Source organism: Falco naumanni, chromosome 12 (assembly GCF_017639655.2).
Source record: "Falco naumanni isolate bFalNau1 chromosome 12, bFalNau1.pat, whole genome shotgun sequence".
NCBI classification, from domain to species: Eukaryota; Metazoa; Chordata; class Aves; order Falconiformes; family Falconidae; genus Falco; species Falco naumanni.
In genome coordinates, this window is record NC_054065.1 from 7,733,319 (window position 1) to 7,756,365 (window position 23,047).

The 23,047-nt window shown below is 36.1% G+C and overlaps 1 protein-coding gene across 2 annotated transcripts in view; it reads right to left on the reverse strand.

Moving 5' to 3' along the window:
• Positions 1–23,047, reverse strand: part of TASP1 (taspase 1) — an 88,030-nt gene that overhangs the window by 62,061 nt on the left and 2,922 nt on the right. Inside the window, exons 2-7 of one of the 2 annotated variants that reach the window (XM_040612022.1) lie at positions 22,251–22,468; positions 20,401–20,468; positions 18,791–18,859; positions 10,445–10,565; positions 8,934–9,018; positions 2,600–2,664 (exon numbers count right to left, since the gene is read on the reverse strand). In XM_040612022.1, the coding sequence (XP_040467956.1) occupies positions 2,600–2,664; positions 8,934–9,018; positions 10,445–10,565; positions 18,791–18,859; positions 20,401–20,468; positions 22,251–22,395 (553 nt within the window). In that variant the 5' untranslated portion in view covers positions 22,396–22,468. Of the gene's footprint in view, positions 1–2,584; positions 2,665–8,933; positions 9,019–10,444; positions 10,566–18,790; positions 18,860–20,400; positions 20,469–22,250; positions 22,469–23,047 lie in introns of both variants that reach the window. The other variant, XM_040612021.1, reaches the window with a different exon arrangement.

Genomic DNA, 23,047 nt, shown 5'->3' on the forward strand with positions numbered 1-23,047 from the left:
GCTTTCTTACATGTTACCTGTGAGACAGTTTCCAGCTTGCTTTAGCTATAACAATCCCATGTTGTCACACACGGTGTTAATGGTCACTTTCCAGCCTCGCTGACCAGAAACCTACACCTTACAAGACTAGCTTTGCTAAGGACCAGTATGGAAATCAGCATAACGATTTCTGGAACTGATTGTTCAGGTTATTGTTTGCTCTTTCTTGCTGTTGTGTTGTCAGGTTTTTTTGAAGAAAAAAAATCAGATATACTAACATTAACAATTATACTGCAAATTTAAGTGTACTCAAATGTTAGGAAAAATGACAACTTTAAAGTTGCTCAAGCAATCTTTTCCCAGATTCCTCTTAGAATGGCTAATAATGCAGTCTTAACATAAAGTAGTCATGGTTTCCTATGTATCCGTTTTAGGCACTTAAATAGCAGAATTATAGAGTATCTGTGAAGAGATCAATTGTAAGTATTTTTCTCAGCGTTACAAAGAATACATGACTGGATCTCAGTCTCTACTACCAATTTCTTCAGCATATCCTTCAACTACCCTAATCTGAAATCATTCAGCAAAACATTCACATAGTCTAAGACTGAGTTAAGACTCAAGTCTTAGCCGTCTGCTTCACAGCATCCATTCATTCCCAGGACAGGTCCATCCTGTACGATGGCTCAAGCACATCATCATGCATGCATGTGTTTCAGTATGTATAAACCTGGTGAAAGCAGAGTGTGGAGAGCAGAAGGGGGGTTAGCAACTTCAATACTAATATTTTTTTCATTGACACTGCAACAGCAAATGGCATTTCTCCATTGACTTCGCAATAGGATTCCTTTCCCAGTCCTGGTTGTTTTAATTGTTTTAATGCAAATTGTTTTGGTAAATAGAAGTATGCTGAATGTACTGAGACAAAAAGGAATCACTAGTGTTTCGGAGCAGGTTTGTGAAAAATATATTGGCTGGGATTATTCTTCTCATGTTTCTCCAGTACAAATTCATAGTCTGGGTTAGGTAAACCAGATTACCAGTGGTCATCCTTACTTTTAAGCTGTAACATGTAGATTTGCTCTGAACAAGGTACATATAGCTAGTAAGGTATAGTCTGACAATTAACGTTACAATCCAATCATCTCTGTCACAACAGAAATACACTGGTACTAGAAACAATGGAAACTTGTGCATGCAAACAGAATTAGTCAAGAAACCTTCGTCCTGGAGTATCTCCTACACATAAGTAGCAACTACTTTCTAGTCAAATAAAGAAAAAACAAAACAAAACAAAAAACCCAAATCAACACAAAAACCTAAATCAACAACCCAACAACAACAACAAAAAAAACCCAGCACATAAAAAAAAAACCCAAAGTGTTTTCATCTTTCTAGTCACAGAAATGAAGCTGTTCTGCTTAACCGAGCCCAAAAGTTGTTCCGCAAATGCTGTTTTGGACAGCATACAGATAGGGCAAAAGTTTCAGTCATGTGGAACTAGAAATCAAAACTTTCTGCTCAAAATGAAATGTATCATGAGTATGTATGAAAACTGGCATGATCAAGTAGAACAGTGCCACTGTTTGAGGGGTTACATTTTAGCATTAATTATTAGTCACTTTGAACTGCAATTTCTTGGTATTTATCTACATTTAGAACTAGACCCAACAGAAGCCTTAATGGTAGCCCTGGGTTTCAGCCTCTGGCTTAGGGACTAACCATATTTTATGCAGTAATACTGTTTATTGTAAAATAAAGAATAAAGAAACATTCTGTAATCTCCTGTGTTCTCCTTTTTCTTTTGGTAACGGACTCTGATTTCCTTCATGCATAACTTCAACAGGAAGCATAGGGCATGCTCTCACCTACAGCAAACTACAGACTGGTAGTAACAGCACTTTCCAAAAGGGACAGGACTGAAGAAGAGAAGGGAGCCACATCCTCCTTTCCACAGGTAAATGCACTAATATTTAGCCTAGTTTATAGGTGGTATATCAATATAACCACTTCTTTTCTTCTAAGCAAAAAGAAGTTTTGTAAGGGATCTGACTACAGCAAGTATACAGTATAATCCAAGTCTATTTTCTGGATCAGGTTATTCTACCATCTTAGATGAAGCAAAGCCTACCCAGGCTAAAAAAAACCCGCAAATTAATTTGACTGTCTGTTTAGACCAGAGCAGTTCTGGACAAAGGCTCAGAGATGAGTGTAACTATAGAACCTGAGAATCAAACCGGCACCTGCTGCATTTAGATACATGGCTAGATGGTGCTTTAAGGATCCAAGACGGATCACAACTGAAGACTCACAGGACCAAGCTTTAAAGCGCCAACCTTTCGGTAAAGAAAGTCGTTCATTGGATTTAATCCTAGAATCACAGATTCATTTGAATTAGATGTTGCTAAAATGCAGCTAAGTAATAGTTTATATTTTTTTCTATTTAGATACTTAATAGAGAATTAGTAAACTTAAACCATCCTTATATACCATAATATCATAAGCTAGTTGAATATTAAGAACAGCGATGTAAACCTCAAAATATGAGGCACCAATCAAAATTACTCTGTCCTGTTCTTCCTACTGACACCACCAGTTTACTCACTTGTAGCCATGATACCTGGAGGACATGCTGGTATCCCGTGATCAACTGCCCATCTGTAAGCTCCTTCACCAACTAAAAAGCTAGGAGACACAGAAGAGGGAGTTTAAACAAAACCATATAACAAATCCCCCTTTTCTTGCAATTATTTTTTTCTAATTGGTTTGGTCATTTAAAAATTGTAAGCTGTCTACATTTCACAGAAATGTCAGCTATAATTACGCTTGGCAACCTTACGTAGTTTCATTAAAAGACTATGCAGCTTTGACATTAAGTTTAGTATTGGATAAAAACAAGTGCTATTAAATTGGAAATTAATTACCAAATAGCACCATCTTTTAATTGCAGCTAAACCACGACAAAGTCGTCTATACAGTCTTGCTCTCTATAACAACTTAGTAAGATCCTGAAGACCTACAGTGTGGGATGAATGAGGTGAGAATGGTAAGGTATTTCCAGTAAAGTCAGCCAATGCCACAGAAGTATCAAGAAGTAATTCAAGAAATACAACACAAGCTAAAAATAAGCCTTATTTAGAAGGATGAAAGTCTAGCTCATGGAGGTTTATCATGCATTTGCAGATGCTACTGAATTTTTCATATACTTGCAAAAAAACTCCAACAATCTCTAGAGTCATTTTCTAGTCATTACTGAACACTTTACAGTAGTGAGACAGCACACACTGCCGTGACAATGAATGACAGCAAAAAATACAGATACACATGTAACTTTTAAGGAGAGAAAAAAGCAAGCCTCAATTATTTATACTGTCTCCCCTTAAAGAATTTAACCTTATTCCCTGAAAAGTGGACTGTAGCAGTTGAAAATCATAAATTTTGAGAAAGCTGCTGTGCAACAGCAACAACAACAGCAACACAATACAGGCCAACTACTTCCAATCTTAATTTCATATCCTGCTTTTGAAATAAGAATAACACAGCTGCCCAACAGACACAAGAAGTAAAGACTGAGGATTTAAAGTAATTTCAGAAAGTGTTACAGAAATACCAGGTTTATGAATATGAGGCTACAGAAGTTATTTCAGCTACAAAGAAGTCCCTGGGGCCATCTAGTACTACAAATTCTGAGAACATTATTGATATAGCAAATTTGCTGGCATTAATGCTTTTCGAGTTTTCTAGACAGTGCTATATCTGACACCTGCAGCTTTCAGTATGTAGTAATTTGAAGTGGTACTTCCTATCTTCTCTGTGACTTCACCGATAGAAGAGGTGCGTCCAGTTTTTCCTTACACAAGTCTCAAAAAAAACCCCACCCCAGAGTTTATCTAGATGAGAATTTAGATTGTTAAATACATATTTCTTACCATCATTAGTACAGCTCCAGACAAATACTGTTCATGTTGCAAGATACTGTAAGTTACTGGGTACTTTGGGAGAACTCAAGCAGAACCTATCAGATAAGCTAGTGCTCAAGAAACAACCTGTCACTTTCATTAATGTAAGAGAAATGCAAACCATACCCAATCCTAATTAATTAATATTCTCTACTGACTGAAAAAAAAGGCGGCCTTGGTCTTTAAAAGAAACGTTTTCTATCAATAGTACATTCTCAGGAAGTAAGCACTTCCTGTTCACTAATACAATTTACCCAGAGAGGAAGGGTAGGTGGCAAAAGTGTCAAGCTCAAATATGAGGAGGTTTATATACGGTAACTTGAATAGCACAGATCAGTCAAAACCACTGCATTTTACAAGCTAATTCACAATTGCCTTTTTAATACTTTTAATACAGAAACAGTCATTAGTATTTATGAAAAGTGCAAAAAAATCACCCAAGAAAGTCTCAAAACTTAAGCAATGTGAGTTTTACTTTGCTCACTTGAGTCCTTAATTCCTGCATTCCTTTCCTTCCTATAAGATGGGCACAAACGAAGCATTTTCTAGTTCTGGTCCCAAAGAATAGTTAGATTAGTTGAAGCAGACACCTAATTGAGGCCTCATAACACCACAGAGATCTTCCACCTTTTTTTAAACATTCCAGTTCGGATGTCTTGAAAGGACAGCACAATCATAGAAAAGTTAAAATACACAGTTTATAAAAAAAAAAATTAAAAATCACAATCTCAGTGCTTTGTTGTCTGTACAACCTATACTGCATCTCCTATAAATTGATATAGAATTAGTCAGTAAGAGAGTCCTACAGGACATGCAGTATGAACTCAGCTCGGCAGGTAGCCAAATACCTGTAATCTAAACCAAGACTAAACAAGTATTTACACCATCCCAAAAAGCAAGTTCTGCAATCCGATTCAGCAGAGCTACACACACCATTGTACCAGCCACAGATGACAGGGTGGCGAGAGGGTGGGAACCAGCAGTCTGGCACTAGGGAACCGCTCTAGTTGCCATGAGAATCATTCATGTAGCCATGTAGAAAAGCTGTACCAGGCAAGAATAAGCAGGGCAATACTTTTAAGGTGACATAAAAACAAAACCACCTCTAAACAAGTAGCAGCAAGCTTGATTTATTGGGGGACTGGGAAAATAGGGAATAAAGCCAGTGGGATACAGAAAGCAGCCAAAACCTCACCAAGTTTCAAAAGCCTTTGGGCTAATTCAAAATACAATTTTCTTTTTTTTTTTTTTTGGGGGGGGGGGCAGGGGGGACGTGAACAAAACTGAAACCAAAGGATGAATGCATTTGTGCTCTGCTGCTCTGAAGGCTGGTTCTGCACAAACAAGATAAAAAGACCTTTCTTGCAAATATAGCAAAGGAAGAGTACTCTCTAGTTGTTACAGGTTCAGAACACGCAGAAGATGAAAACATCCTCCTAACAAGGAGCCAATGCTAGGACGTTCTTTCCAGTTTCAGGCAAACTAGACCATATTAACAGAAAATGCAAGTAAAGGTGTCTAAAAATGGTCTTTTCAGGAAATCCTCTCCAAGAACATGGTTATCCTGGTGCTGTTTGCTCCAAACAGGACCATTTAATATGATCTGTAGGAGACAGGCAACACCAAGCTAAACAGAAGTGGCAGAAGGAGGTTAGATCCATTAAAGACAGTCAAGGCGAACCTGAATATAACAAACTCACTTTGTAACATTTATTATAAAAATGCAGCAATCACTCTGAAATCACTGTTACAAAGTAGAAATCATTCTGAAGAAATACAGAAGAGAGATAAAAGGTGGTGCAAGTCTTTACTCTAGGCACTTCCTTGACTATGCACTGCCCTGCAGGTTACACAACGTACATATCCTACCTACAGTACTGTAAAACTGTGAAGCAATTACAAATCCCTGTATCCCCGAAGGGGGGGGAGAGGTAAATGAACAAACAAACCAAAAACCTAAGAAAGGATTCTTTCCCACGTGGGTTACTATTAATACTGAAAAATGGATACAGACATGAACTTAAGATATCAGTAGTACTAAGGAGTTCTAAGAAAGGAGACATTTAGGTGTATTGGTACCATTCTGCAGTTCTTTCGTATCTACGCTCAATAGTAAACAGATGTAAATAACCCTTTTCCCTCAAGAAGGTCAATGATTTGGCATAAGGAATAGAAAACCTTTGAACATATTACTACAAAACATCTGACCCATTCTTCTGTGACAAAAGACCACTTCCAGAGATCCATCCAATACGCAATAGTGCAATTATAACAGTGCTTTCTTTGGTAAAGTTATACAATGAATAGGAATATCTTATATCATAATATGTAAAATTTACAAGTTCAGTATTTTCTGTTCCTGCACCCATAGGCAGAGAACATCTTGACATCGAGCTGAATAAAATACGGCAGAAAGATGTAAGGACCTTAGAAGTTTCAACAAATGAACTCATACATTCAGGGATTCTCTACTTTAAGTTTTCTAAGTTTTAATTTGGATAGTGGGATTCTGACAGCAAGACACTGATCCAGAATGACACACTCTACAGAGCAATTTATAGCAAATTGGGTACATCAGTTAGGACACTTAATCACTTCTTCCCAACAAACTTACCATCTCAGAATAAATAATTCACACTCATTAGAATTTCTTCTACTCAAAATTAGAAATGTACCACTTTAAATTGGTTTTGAATTGGCACCATAAAATTAGGTGCTGAACAAGGGGTTAACAGGCCAAACTAACTGCTTCCATGTGTTCTTCTACAGACAAGAATTTCCATAATGCCACTTCTACTAATCTCTCAGCTTTTGTATTTTTCTAATGTGATCACACGCTGAACATTCTGACCAGAAAACATTAAGCTAGCTTAGATCATGCTATAGAAACAGCCTCTACCACTAGGCTTCTTTAACAAGACAGGTTCTTTGGCTAAGCATAAGATTCTCCCCATACATTATTTGCCCATAAGAAACAAGATGGAACTTGTGGATCTTCACAAATAAAAATCAGTTACTAAAATCCTAACACTTGGTAGGAATACCAAAATACAGCTGCTCTCTTGTCATCTGACTATACATGTTCCCAGCTTGTGCAGGAATATATTTCAGTCCCAAAACAATAATGTATCATGCCAAACCCTGCCAGAAAGGCAAGGTATGAATTTGTCAATAGTCACCACCTACACTGAACATGAGCTCTATCGTTCTGAACTTGGGATACCCTGTATGTACAGAAGCACCAACCAAAGCAAATCTAAAGCACAACCCATTATATATCCCACTGTTATAGACTGTTCCCAGGGTAACTTAATTTGCTCTAATTAAATGTACATTAAAAACACAGAATAGGAAAAAAGGAAATTAAAATATGTATTAGGTAACTCAGGTCCACAACATTTGCAAAATAAACTGTAGGTGTTTGGCTCTGAAGGCAGTTCACCTCTTGCCTCAAGAGTTTGAGCTCCCATGTCTTTAAAAGCATCCATTAGCCAAGATCTTGCAGAGTATTTGAAAAATTTAGTCTTGTTCTTTGAGGGCAAGAGAACATAGTTTCTTTTCCATTCAGTTATTTTTAAAATAATAGCAGCATTAACGAGGTCATGAAGTTACAGCAAACATGCTAAAATGCCCAAATGCTCTTCCTTACAACAATTCAAGAAGACACTGTGATGATACAAAGAAAACTAAATCAAAAGTGCTTGGTCCTGTAGCTGACTACGGTACTAGTTCTGGAACACCAAAAAAAACCCATCTCATTTGACATTCTCTTTAATGTAACTCAGCCAAGCCCCACTTTCTCCTGACATCCCAAGAAAACAGCTACTAACAGCAATTGAACTTCACATTCCTATTCCTTAGTAAACTGCTCCTCTGAAAAAAATAAGTTCTCTCACCAACTACCGTTACTCTTTCTTCATTAAAGAAAATAAATTTAAATGCAAAATCTGCCTGTCAATGGTTTGGTTTCAGGGTGGCTTTTTTTCACCTATGAGCTTCCTGTGCAGCATGACAGAACACTGAACTAGCACATTTTTCCTGGTTAAATCACAATACTATACCATCCAGCCACATACTATTTGGCTAATTTTATAGAGTAAGAATAACTTGGGAAGTAAAATCTGTGAATCTAAACATAAGTATTTTAAACTACATAAACGCTGGTTTAATACATCTGCAAATACTGTAGTCCATTAGTTAGCAAATGGCACCAAATTTCTGCAACAGGTATGATAACTGAGCATAGCAGTCAATTAATATGAATGAATCATTCAAGTACTCTACTTGTCAATTTAAGACACTAATGAAAATAAGAGGGTTTTAAGAACAATCGTTTCTGACTCATTTCCAAGATCCTTTCCAAAATGATGCAATATTATTTAAAGTTGTTATGCATTTAACAGTCACCTCTTCCATCTAAGTACTATACCCATCTCAATAAAGGAATGCGTATTTTGATTGTTGCTGTAGATGCTATTAAATCTATCTTTAAAATAATTTCCTATTTTGGCAAAAATAACAGGAAGTTACTAAACACTGCACATTTCCACACTATAGATACAAAATAAAGCCACAAAGACAAGGAGGAAAGTAGGACTCTTTTATATACTCGTTAAAAACTACGTTGCCTCTTTCAAAAGTAGACAGAGGCAAAGGCAGTAGAATTTCATTTTAATCTTGATGTATTCAAGGATTTTTCAAAATGCTACAGTAGCAAACATAAAAATTCAGTATGATGTAACTGGAAATAATCACAGACAGAAATTATCACAAAATGATGGTGCCATCTATTCACAATACTTCATTCTACCCACAGCATCATCAAGTGCACAAGATGTTTCACGATCAGAGAACAAAGCTTATCTTCTTTTTAAAGGCACACTATCGCTGGTATGTGAAACAGCACCAGCCTTCTTGGGATAAGATATAGCCTTCAAATATTGCATGCAGAGAGACAAAAGACCAAAGTAAAGTCAAGCAGAACAAAGCAATTACCAAGGTGGAATTCTGCCAGCAGAGAGTTTTCCCTTCTGCCCTTCACACAACAATCTATTTGCAACTGAAACTGGGTTCTTGATTCCTGAAAGGAAAAATTAGCAAAAAATGGGAACACGACATTAAAATATTTTTCCACATAGCATTGTAGTGTTCATTTTAGCAATGGAAGTCAGCTTCCTTCAATTTCCAAAGCTTTGCCAAGTTATTAAGAGATAACTTATGTTTCAATTTAACAACAACTTTTATCAGCTTTTCCTTCCCATGTTCTAATAGTAGCGATAAAGCCTTCTAATAAAAATCAACACACACGCACACTTTTGGTTTTTTTTAAAGAAAGAATCATATTAAAAAATTAGGACTGACCTCCTACCACAAATCTCAAATTAATCCATGATATTCTACAGGCCAAAGGTATTTTGTGAACATTAATTTATCAAAATTAAAGGAGCTTTCATTCAAACCTATGTGGCCAGCACAGGGATTATAGGATTTAGGCTTAGCTTTCTCTCACTCCTTCCTTCCCCAGGGCTGGAAGGATACATTTTCTAACAAACAAGCCTTGAAACAATTATATTATTTATTTCAGTTTGTATCTATATAAGGAAATTATTGCCACAGATTAGAACTATTCTAGGATAAAGAACAAAGCTTGAAATGGTGTCAGAAAAGCTATTCAATAGTAACAGTTAAGGCAGTTCAATGTACTTAACACAAAACCTCAACAATCCCTATCTGGGACTGTATACCTATACTTGTTTTGTACAGAAAGCTAGAGCTACCAAAAAAAAAAAAAAGCAGCACATTAGTTCTCAGATTAAGTAAGTCCCACATGCAAATGCATGTAACCTTGTAACAGTAACACACAAAATAAATGCAAATGTAACTGATCATGCAAGAGAAATTATAATGAAAAAAAAATCTCCAGCATACAGAAATTTTATGTCCCAAGCAAACAGCTTCATAGATGAGCAGATGCACGTATTCTCAAGAATACATGAAAGCCTTCGGTCTGGAGGCTAGCGCACTATAAAGGAAACCTTGGTCCCTCAGGATCCTAACTTGACCAACTTAACCTAAGAGATCAAAATATCAACTGACCTTATGATTGAGTTATATACCAGTAAGTTCTCTGAGGAGACAGAGAACAAAAACAAACATAAAGCTGCATTTAAATGCTTGTAAAATTATTTTTTTAATAATTTCATTTTATTTCAAAGTTATTCTACAAATTCATCTGAGCAGGCTCACTCCCACTGTGAATACTGTAGAGTACAATCACACAACCGTTCTGCATCAAAGGATTAACAGTGAACTAATAAGAAAGTATGTTACACAAAACAAACCTAAACAGTAATTCAGGGCGCAGGAATGCCTCCCCATTTTTTAAAGTGGGCAGAATTTATTTAAATAAGGCAGTATATACAATGTCCTCCCTCCCTCCAAAAAAGAACAACATTGATCTTTGTGCTTAGATCAGTAGCTAGCAATGAAATACATAGTTAACATACCACTCAGTGCTCCAACTGCTCCAAAATTTAATGACTTTCCATCCATTATACTGGCATCACATTCTATCTCACCCAGAAGGTTTAGGTTAGACCCCAATCCTGCATTTGTAAAAGGAGAATCCTAAAAATAAGAACAAAACACTGTAAGGGCACATCCATAAAAGACTAGATCAACACCTTTATATAACTGATCTGATGCCACTGATCTTGCAGTGCACTTTCTTATTCTAGTAATTTAACCTTCCACACCAAAAACAACAGCAATTTGAACAGGGCATCCCAAATTACTGTAACGGATACCTTACATTCTCTACAAAACATGATATATCTCAAGTGTAATAATGTGCTAATACAAAACCCAATCACCCAACAATTTAAGCTAATCATTTATTTGCAAGCAAAAGCCTTATAACACAGAAAAATCTCTCTGTCCCTCCCCCAAAATGCACACTTCATTTGGTCCCTAACCCATCAAGTAACATTTAAGTAACATCTAATAACTGCTGCACAGACCACAGTGGACCTTTTAAACTCGAAGTATGACACAGCAGCAAAGCAGAACCATACCTTTCCTTAACATTCTAAGCCTACAACTGCAGCTATGCATGCAGAAATAAAGAACTGGCATCAGTTAACAATTCACTTCGTAAAATTTCTATTTGAGCATTATCTGAAGGACAGTCATTACTGCAGCCTGGAAGCTTCTTGAATAAAAACCAAGACTTATTTCATAGAAAGTATGGAACAACATTTAATAAGCTGATTATAAACCTAAGTCCTCCTTTATTAGCACCCTCTGTAGCATTTTGCAAACTCAAGGTTCTTAAGAAGTTTTGCATGCCAGAATTAAAACCACACATTTTTGCCCCTCCCATTTCATCAGAGCATCCTCAGGACTTTAAAAACACAACATTTTAAAGTAGCACAGTTCAGGATTCTCACTGCCAACTCAGTATAATCCCCTCTTTCTAGATGCAAACACAAAATGAAGACAAGACAAAGAAACCACCCAGAACAGCCAAACAGCAAAATTTCAGAGACGCTGCATACTTTCAAAGCTTCATATCTGTTTTTATTACCACCGCATAACAACCTGATGCAACAAAATGTTGTCTAGACCACATGTCAACACACCAATGAAATTCAATGGTCATACCTTTACAGTACATGTAACAAAAGCTGAATCAGAAACAAATCTAGTGGAAATAGCTCAAAGTTCTGTCTTAAATATTAACTGATTCTTTTTTGTACATACTGCTTTGTAATGAATACAAGGAAACAAAAGAAAGAGAGCACACAGAAATGAAAAATAAATGTGATGCAAGTCAGCTTTCGTTAACTTGCAAATGAGCAAGTAGTGAGTGAATTCTAAACCTGTTTTGCAAGATGTTGATTCTAATTTACAGAGATATTTAAAGTGTTCTTAGTGTTTGAGTCCCCAAATCAGTATCTTCCTGAAAATTATGAATACGTAACACAATTAACACATAGTCATGAAACAGCCTAATCTTTCCATGTTCACCTTATAACTATTCTTTACTTTCTGCTTTTTCCTTCTGCATCCAAGAAGTAGCACAAGATTTTTATCCCATTTTATCCCATCCTCTTTTATCCTATACCACAACAGATCTTCAAATTCACTGTTTATATTCATTGTGGTGTTCATTTTGATAGGTATGCTTCACGGCAAGTAAGTAAATCTGAAAAGATTTTAGGTTAATAAAACATTTGCAGTTTAGTGCACAGGGAGTATCTTTCCCTAGAAGTGGGTGAGGAGGCAGGAATATGATTGAAAAAGGCTACCAAGATGACAGCCTTGAAAAAGTAGAAGACTGTAGCACAGCTGCTGGCTTAACCAACTTCATTGCTCCCCAGGCTCTACAAGTATGAAGAAAATTAAGTCAGTGAAGTTTAGAACAAAAAGGAGCAGAAAAGTGATAGAAGGAATGTGAACATGAATGGTGAAAGATACTTGGAGGACAAAGTAAAAACAGGAATGCATTAGGATGAACAATGCCTGCTCCTAGTGCTGTCCAAGTTCCTTGCCCATGGGTAATCAGAGTGCGTAGACCTGCAAGACTGGAGACAAATTTCTAATATTCTGTTCCAAAAACGTTCACTCAGTCCATTATACTCAAAAGCATTAGCAAAGAGGAAGAATTTCATGCTCTACAGATTTTTCACTGCCACAAAGCAAATATAGCCGTTATCTTAAAAGCAGATGTCACAGCCAAATAAAGGGAGTAAGAAGGACCCATCAGAACAGAAGCCCTAGTAACACTGTCCAGAATCCTTCTGCAGCGAAGACACAAAGCTCCCCACCATCTGATAAACATAATAATCAAAAAAGAGTAGGGAAAAAAATACAGGATACAGAGTGGCACTAGCTCACTTTATTTCTAAAAATCTAGATGTGCTTGATGCTTTAGCATAGCACTTTCACTGGCACATCAAGGCACCTTCACTGGCACTCCAAGAGACAACTTATTCAAAGGATCTCAAAGCAAAGGGAATGCCACTTGTTTCTCCCTACAGAGTATTTATGAGACTACTACAGAATGTTAGACAAATAAGAATTCTAAACCAACAAGATGGTAGATGCATATTTGGCGGCATAACTCTTTCATTTCAGAACTCAGAAGGAATCTTACCAGTACAATCAGTCACAACATGAGTAACTTGTCCAGTAAAAAGAAATAAAGACCAAAATCCAAGCGCCTGTTCAAAACCTCTGTAGAGTTTTACTTAGCTTTACAATCAGACTGCACTCAATTAATAAGATGGTCTCAGAATTGCCAAGAAGATGGTATACTCTAACTTCACAGCTCTGAAAGGTGATCTGATAACAGCTTTAGACAGCACAGGAACTGGGTGCGAGTACATGGAATTTTTGATACCTACCCGAGTGTCTCAGAGATGAGATATAAAGCCTTTAAAATAAAACAGGGAAAAACCTTTACAAAAAATGGAAACAGAAATTCACACCTACTTCCATAAATAGGCAAGGACATGAAATACACCACACAAATACATCTCTTTCTGAAAACAATCTCTGCAAAGTCTGACCAAAAGATTTCAAGACTCTGATATACAAATGGAAGAATACCACTTAATTTTCATAAGGTGTATTTTGAAATGAAAACTCAAAACCTTCAAGGAATGCAGAAACTTTATTAAAATAGAAGCATGCATGCTTTCAAAGGGGAAAGAACATAAACTGAACTAACTGAAGCACTCTCTTCATACCCTCAGACAGAAAAATGCAGTACCGCAATAACCATATGACTACCATAGGAGAGGGAAGAACCCAATCAAAGCATGTATCCAAGGAGGAAAAAGTTTATAATACAAAAGGTATCTTCAGGAATATACTTTTATTTAAAAACACAAGCAGAGATCAGCCTTTGTATTTCTAAAGACACTGAAAAAAGACAATGAATTAAACCAAACATGAGCTCTGCATGTTGACACCAAGCCCTTCTAGCACGGGAAAGTAAAAGGAAGAGGAAAAAGATAAACAAATGGCTATTGAAAACATTCTAACAAAACATAAGCTTTCAATTACGTGAAAAATACTACACTACCTGGCAATTACTTCACCACTGAAGTATAGCTAACTTAGCAAACCTGTAGTGAAGAAGATGTGAAACAAGAGTTTCATTTTCCTGTTTTCCATCTTGTAAAAACTCTCAAGCTACCAAGGCTATCAGTTTTATTTTTAGAATCCTTTTAACTTCAAGATGTATTTACAAATGTTTTGGCAGCAGACACAGTCATGCTGAAGTTTCTAGCTGCGGTCAAAGTTGGAATGCTTGAAGAAATTACTCAACACTGTAACACCAATGGTCCTGAATTACATCGAGGCAAACAGTTAAAATACTCTATTTTCAATATGCATTAAAGAACATTCCATCCATCTTCAATACAGTTTTGGCCATGGTTTATTTGCAACTTTTAAGAGGGATTCAAAGTCTACTACATAATGTAATTTTGAAGTTTATTTTTCTGTGGGAATTTAGCAGCAAGAAGTAAAAGTCTACAAGGATGAGTCACGTCCCTTTCAATTACACAAGCTAAAATGTTTTCAAAGAACACTTTTGTCACAGATTACTGTTAGCCACTCTGCTGCAAAACATCATAGTATTGCTTTTAACTAGAATTAACAACTTCCAGTTCATTACCCATTAAAAGTTCATGTATGGTGACTGCCTTAATACAACAAGGCTGCTAGCACTGTGCTTTCATCTTTAAAGATAAGTCCTTGGGACTAAGATTGTATACTCAAAAATCTTAATTACTATATAACTGATAAAAGCAAAGAAAAACAAATTCAACAAGAAACAAGTTCTTTCACTGCAAAATTTTGCTGACAGCCACAGAAACCCACTGCTTGAGTATAGCAAAAGATTCAAAATACCCTTTGCATTGATGAACAACAATAACAACAACTTCATAAAAGTGAAGTCATTTGAGCAATTTCAGTAGCAAGGAGATTGAAACTCAAAATGTGACATCCGCTTCCCCAACAATCATACTAATTTCCAATTTAAATGATGCTCATAAAGTACATTCTACTGAAGTCAGATTAAAGAAACAAGTGATCTACACACAGTATTAATACACTTAGACTAAAATCTTGTAAGTTTGAAATCTTCATCATTCTTTACAACAAACTTATACCCTTGCCTCCAGTACCTGTATCTGAACAGTAGACTTTATAAAGTGCTCTATAGTCAAAGAAAAGCTTGAAATTGCACATTGTTCTCACACAGCCATAAATGCTACCAGCAGGTGGGTTTGCTGAAAACTGCAACAGGACCTCCTCCTCCTCCCCCAAGAAAAGCTGCCCAAATCCCTTTGTGTTTCAGAAGAAACTCAGACTTCATATGGTGGCTGATAGCAAGAGTACAAAAAGAAATGGTACTGCAATAATGTCTTTGTAGAAGCATGCAGTTTACATGATGAGTCTTATGAAGCACCTTGTCCAGACCCATTCTATTACCAAGAGCTGAAAAAAGTAACACGTTCATTTGTTTTTCTGCCATGACAGCATTCACAAACTGGAAAACATAACTGCCTTTAATCAACTTATCAAATACTGCCGATGCTTACAAAGACCAGCACACTTATTTTAACACTATTCTGTGTCAGCTGCTCTTGTTACTTTGCAAAAGAGATCTACCTTTTCTCTAATTAGCTATTAGCATTACCATCTTAACCACAGAACACTATTTTCACTTGAGATCCATATAGTCCAATACAGAAAGGCTGTTCTTTCTCCATTTAGAGCCTGCAAAAATAAAAGAAAAACCAGAAAGCATACCACAAGCAAACTGTCAGCTTGCTCATAAAAGATCAAGAGCAAGTCTTGTGCCTCAAGAAGTCTTTGAAGTAATGCCTCTTGGATTAGCTGAAATTCTGTCTAATAGGAGTTGTGTAATTGAGCGGAACTAAGAAAAAAAAATACTCATCTTTTGTGACACTACCACAAAAAGATATTTGTGCCATGCAAAGACTATAGATTTTTTGAACACAGCATTAGAAGTCCTAGAGAACTGTAAAAGTGATTATTTCTGATAAACTCACAGCACTGTGTTCTACCAAGAAGTTACAGTGTAAAATACAAAGGAATCTGTTATCATGTTATACAAACTTTTGTTGTTCTGTATCTTAATCTGTATTACTGACACATGTAAACAAATATTGTTTTTATCAGATTTTCACTATGTATCTGCCAACCCAAAACGCTGCAGTGCTTTTTGTAAAGTCACTATTTTTTCCTGCATAAACAAAACAGTGATAGCTCACTAGAGACAGTCAACATACAAACCTACTTTTTTACTCATAAAATTTTGTTATTGATGAGAAAAACTATGCTGTTTGGTTTGTTGATTTGCCACATGCAGTTTCTATTTTACATAGAAAAACATCAGGATTAAAACAGAAAATGCAGCTCCAGAATTCACAGATGTCTGTAGGTGGTGTTCAGTATGAGATATGAGTAGATACAAACCTTTCAACATTTTGAAAGCTGACAGACAGGAATTTCGCATACCAGATTCAAAAAACTGCTGCTGCAAACTATACCATTTTCTGAGTATACCTTTGATATTTTTCCCTTAATGTAACTGCATAGCTATATACTTTAATTTAAAAGAAGCTCAAATCCCAAGCCCAATATACTTTATACCAGTAACAGAGAGAACAACCCACAATTAAGAGGTTAAATAAATCACTTAATGAATAAATGAAAGCTAATAATTACATTAATGGCAACAGTACAACCTGAACAAAATAATATTTAACTTAGAAACTGGAAAAATGGAAAAAAAATAGGTTTTGTGCATCAGTATACATAAAAATACTACCTAAGACAATTATAAAACCTGGAAGGGAAATGATGGCAGGCATCACCACAACACTAGCAAGACATGAGGAAAAAAAGGTTTCTGATTGGAGTAATTTCATTAAAATGTTTTAATTTCATCTTAGAACTGTAACTTCTTACACAGATGTCACTTCAGAGTGTTTAAATCTACTAAAGTAAAAGAAGAAAAGTCTCTTAGGGATAACAAAAACAGATAAAATATATACCCTAGGCACAGCTGCAAAGAGATATATAACTGTAAAGCTTCTTAAAACATGTCTTCTTCAGTGTAGCTCAGGAACATGATAAAAATCACAACACTAAGTAGATTTCCCCCCCACTCCACCCCCTGAGGAGGAAACTGACACACAAACACTCTTGTTGAGTAACAGCAGCCTCAGTTAGCTTACGGAAGTGCATTATAAATGACCCCGTTAGAGAGATACCTTTCGCTTTCACCAACCTATATTCTAATGTGTAAGATAACACATGAAAGCATATTTGAACAGCTCAGTGGAGACACCAAAAGTACTGTTTAAAGCCAAGAAGCTTGCCAAGTTAAAACTATGACTGAAGTCCTGGCTCCCAGTCAGCATGTCCGCCACATATTAAAGTACATGCTGCCTGCCTTACACTAACCCTGTCAAGTATGTTAACACTTTCCCAACATATGTGTAGACAAATTAATTGCTAATCCTCTAAGAGTAATAGCATAAACTCCAAACCCAGGAAATTATTTTTACAGCACAACATTTACCTTGCCTTCCTTCTTCACGAATAAAATTGCAGAGAAAGAAGCAATTACTCCTTACAGGAGAAGAGGAATACTTGTTTCGATCATTACTGCCATGAAGGTTGGGTAGAGCTGGGACAATAACCAAACTGCCTCATTTATATCCCAGAAATTCTTTTAGCTTTACCTCCTTCTACATTACTTCATAGGGACCCTTCACTAAAGTCTGATGCTATAAAAATCTCACCACTCCAAAAAGACACTCCTCCAAAAACCTCACAAACAGGTGCTCACCTCTTAATCATTATCAAGACTGTCTATCTTAATTAACGAGTACCATTTTGTAATAAAAGCATTACTTGTCCTATTCTTCTACACATATTTTGTCATAAAAATCAGAAAAAAGGAAAAGGATTATCTTACACTGAAGTCACATTTCTCTGAACAGCTTGCTTCTAGTCTCTTATACTGTCAAAGATTATACATGCACAAAGTAAAAAATGTAAGAAAAAAGCCTTTGGGAAGTGCATTCATTTAAGCACATAGCAAAAGTATGCTGTGGGACAAATAAGAACATAAAATTCCTACTTCATTTTCACAGAGTACTTTAATTGGATGGAGAGACAAGCAGCATTAAATTTATGCATTGTTTCTGTAGAATTATCCTGAAGAACTGAAAAAGTTATGAATAACACAACCCAAGAAGGCAGACTCAGTTACCTCAATATAATTACTACATGACAGTGTTAATAGAACTACTACAGACTAACTACATTAAATTCTTTGGATCATAATTTCAAGAAATGAAGCATAATTCAGTGTGAAACATTAAAGAAAAACAAAAGGAATGAGGAGTCACCCTAGAATTTCTAGTTAACATATGTGACCAGTAGCATGATGGTTTTTCCCTACCTAAGAAGAAGAGCCAGTCTGCCGGTAGCTCAGTAAGTCAGAAATAAAGTTCCCTACAAAGTGTTCAATAAGCCTTTAATGACTGTAAAGACTATCTGATAAGGCATACCTAAGATGACAACCAAACTGCACCAACTAGACAACTTTTATTCAGTTTGCATCTTTAGAAAGTCTTTAAATAAATTTACTCCAAAATATAGTGGAAAAGCAAAAGATAAAATTAGTGTACCACAGAAATGCAAATCTCAGTAATTTTCCGTTTGAATTAATACCTTCCTACAGAAAAATCTGGCAATCTATCTGAGAGACATTTACCACTACTCAGAAATCATACCTCTAATTCTATAAGTGCTGCAGTCACTGCATCTGTTGCAAGAGCACCAGCCTGTAGCTTTTCAATTGCCTGTAAAACAGAATTTTTAGTTGATTAGGAAATTCTAATATTCTGTGACTAAGGCCTACATTTTCCTAGCCCTGTACAAAACAAAATCTTCACAAAGTTAGTTTACGATGTAAGAGGGCATAAAAGTAAGAAGCACTAGAAATAGTCAGTATGTACCTTGCAAGGGCAGATCTGAACGCATGATTTTACTACTCTAACATTTCAACGCTGCATTTAGTAGCAATTACTGTGTGATCAAATTTATAGCAAAATAAATTCTTATATCTGGTGTCTTCAAACACGTAATGTTTCAGTCCAGAAGTTTCTAATTTCCTTCCAAGATTCAACAAAAATCCCTAGTACCATATATTCGTGCAACTGTCATGAAATTGAACAGAATCTACAACCTCATCTGAATGCAAACACACAAAATCAAATCAAATAAGATAATGTTATCATCAAATTATATACACACACAGAAATGAACTTCTGGAGCTTATTATTTCTTAGATCTATACTGGACAAGACCCCACACTCAAGTTCTCTCAGGGAACCCAAGAAAACAACTGGCTGCATCTTTAGTTGCAAGACAAACCTGCAACTGTTTGTTCTTCATGGAAGTTGTTTATGATGGCTACCTACCTTAAGGAACCATAAGGAGTCTCAAATTAGACTTAAGATTCTATGACAAACAACCTTTTTTCACACATAATTAGCTGGAAAACAACATCATCAGGGTTAATGCACAACTTTAATGAAGCTAGTGTTAAATTTGGATGATTTTTGAGGCTTCTCATTACAAAATTAGATCAGTATTAGGATTGAGCAACAGAACTGTAAGATGAAGTGATAGTTGTCAGAGGCCAGCTCTAAGACTTGTAAAAAGCCTGCCAAGCTCCCCAGCTCCTTCTCCCTGGAGAAAGCACAAGGCATTAGAAATTTTGGAGACAGGTCTTTCAGCTTCTCATTCAACACTCAGCAGACAGGACTTGCCAGTTACAAAGCTAAGATCTTGGAGGAGATAAAAAAATAATAATTTCAATGGAAAATCTTGCCATTTCTCCTTTTCCAGCTTTGGGAAGAGAGTTTTAATTTTTTTCTTTTTTTTTTTTCCTGTTTCTACCTCCCCTCCTCTTAAGTTAAATCAAGAAGAAAAGAATTCTAGAAATCCCTGCATTCACAGAACAATCTGGATGCTAGTTTAAATAAATTCCAAAAACAGCGGACATTGATGAAAGAAAAATCCAGACACCATACTTGGCACCAGCAACCCCAGAGCCTCGGAAACAGTGCATGAACCTGAAGGAATACTCAGTGTAGGTACCACATAACCTTCTCCTTTTGCCACCCTGTTCCTTTGGTGTCTGCTGTTTGCCACCACTGATGGGAATGTTGCTGCACTGACTCTGTATCATATTAACTGTTACAGCTCCGTTTTCTCTCTAGAAACACATACAGTCTGAGTAGTCAACGCAGACAGGGCCATTCACACTGAAGGGACAGTGCTACCGAATACGTTTCTTGTATACCCACTACAAGACCGTACAGCTGGTAAGACATACCTTCTGACAGGCTCTTTTGCACACATGCTTGTATTCTTTAGCTTTGGATTCGGAATGATAACCTGCACCTACAATTAAGGCAAAAGGAGAAGATATTACACTACCTGCCAAACTGTAGCTTTTGTTCCGCATAAAGAATTAAGACAGAGGCAGATACAGCCTTCCTTAATCTGGATTACATTGGCATTTCCTTTTTGTATCAGTGTTTAACAATTTTATGCATTCCAACGTTGATTCAAATACATTCAGTAAAATATAGGACACAGAGCATATATGCAGAAGCACACAGCTGTAAGTCTCAGCATCATACAATCTCTTTCTATAAACACTGTCCAAGAGACTCGCTTTTTGCTCATTCTTGGAGGACTTCCAGCATAGCTTTTTTATTTATTGTCCATTATTGGGCAAAAAACTCAGGTTTAAGTCAAACTGCAATTTCCTTTTGACCACTGATTTGCAAGTTTGCAGTTACCATTCTGTTCATCTTCTCATGTTTGCGCTACATTTTTAGAGCTCATTACTCCGACTTCAGAAGCAGAAGAGTTCCTTAAAATAACAACAATCATATAATTTTTTTTCATCTTTTTCTCATTTTCAGTCTTTATTCTGCCCTGTTTTGCACCTACTGTGCCCTGCTTCAATACCTGAAAAATGTACAAATGCCTGCTATTTGACTAAATGCAACATCAGAAAAATAACAGACAATACTAGCACACCAGTATTTAAATTCCATTTCTTCTGGTTTTGCATACTTTGAACTTGAAAAATACGTTTATATTTATCTCAGCTTTCCTTTCCTCACCTTTAGAAACGTTAGCTTTGAGAAACTCTAATACAGTAAGTTCTAACAGTACTAGCAAAAGAAAAAGAATTTTAAACAAAGTAACCCAGTAAAGGACAATATATTGAACAATTCTATTTGCTCTTAAAATATATACCAGAGTCATCAAATATCAACCCAGAATAATTTATTTGAGGTTTTTAGGGTATTTTTACCTTAAGGATTTTATAAACCAAGTAGCATGTCGGTTTTTCAAGTATTTTAGGTGTCACCAGGCTACTCCTGCTCAATTTCACCTCATGTCATCATACATATGCTATAACAAATACACAACCAGATACAAGCATTGCTAATATTTTCAAGACTAATAGTATTTATGAAAGAACCTATCAAAAAAAAAATTGAGCAAGACACATATAACATCATTTTTGTATCACATCTGAATAGATGACCTCTTCATTACATGTGGAAAAAATAAACAGTAATTCTCTTAAATACAAGCAAGATAAAAAAACATTAGACTTGGAGGCAAACTTTCAAAATGGTAAAAAAAAAACAAGTTCTGCAACAAATGACCTAAGGAGGTTTCAAAAAGCCTTAACTAGACTGTACTTATGGACAAGTTAAATAAGAAACAGCTTTTATATATATATATGTATATATATAAGAAAAGTCAGTAATGAAACAGCTATGTTTGATCCTATATAGTATAAAGAAATAGACTGAAAGATCTCTCACATTTTGTAGGTTTCCCAAGTTTAGCAGATAACTGCATAATTTGACATTTTATAACCATTTAAATTTAGGGATTTTGTTTGGGGTTTTCTTTGTCAAGAAGAAAAATTAAAAAAACATTCAGAACACCCAAAGCCGTACATTTTTATTAACAGTTTCCAAGATCCTCCAGCCAATGCAACTTCCAATCAAACTCTTCACTCCCAGATTTACACCCAAAGTTAATATCACTTCATTAACATACTAGTAGTCCAAAGTCAATACAAAATTTGAGTGGATATTTAGTTTGTATATGCACTATTTCCATTCCGGCTGTTATGCTTCTGCAGCTTACCTGCATGGACAAGCACAAATCCCACTCGTTTCCCTCTTTGGGTTTGCTTTGTTTCGGGCTCTTTGACCACCACTTTTACAGCTGTAACCTGAGACGATTTGGAAGGTAACACTTCTACTGAACTTATCCCCTTCTCCATGATCATACATTAGGATCACCATCTTCTACTGGAAAAGAGCACCTTTCCATTCAAAAATAAACTCTGGAGAAGAATCATCCTAAAATCAGATCACATGCATACATTAGATACTGATTTCAAGAAATAAATTTCATACAAATAACTTCAGAAAGAAATGTTGGAAGAGAGGTTTGCAACAAGGAGAGTATGCCTCTTGAAATAAGCTTCTAAGTCCTGCCTCTTCCCTAGCTACCAGTATTAATGAGACTTAAAATAATCAAAGTCCATGTTGCAAGTTGAAAGCAGCCTTTTCGTTACAACTTAACTTGAACCTAATGATCTTTCCAGACATTGTAGGGAATTATTGATATAAAGCTTGCCCATGACTAAGAGAAAGCTGCTTCCCATGGTCTCCTTTTATTCAACAGTACAACTTATTCTCCACCCATCATGCTTAACTAGTTTTTAATGTGATAATGCTCCATAGCCACAATCTTTACTTCTTAGAAGTGTCGTCCCCTGCTTGTGTGGAAAGTCCTAAGCAGCACTGTAGCAATGCTGGCAAAAGCTGAAATATTGTATATGTGGTTGCACAAGAGAATCCCCTATCCTCAAATCACATGAGGGCATCTGCCTGTGAGATTTTGTGTCTACATTCCATGTAGGGGATATAGAAATC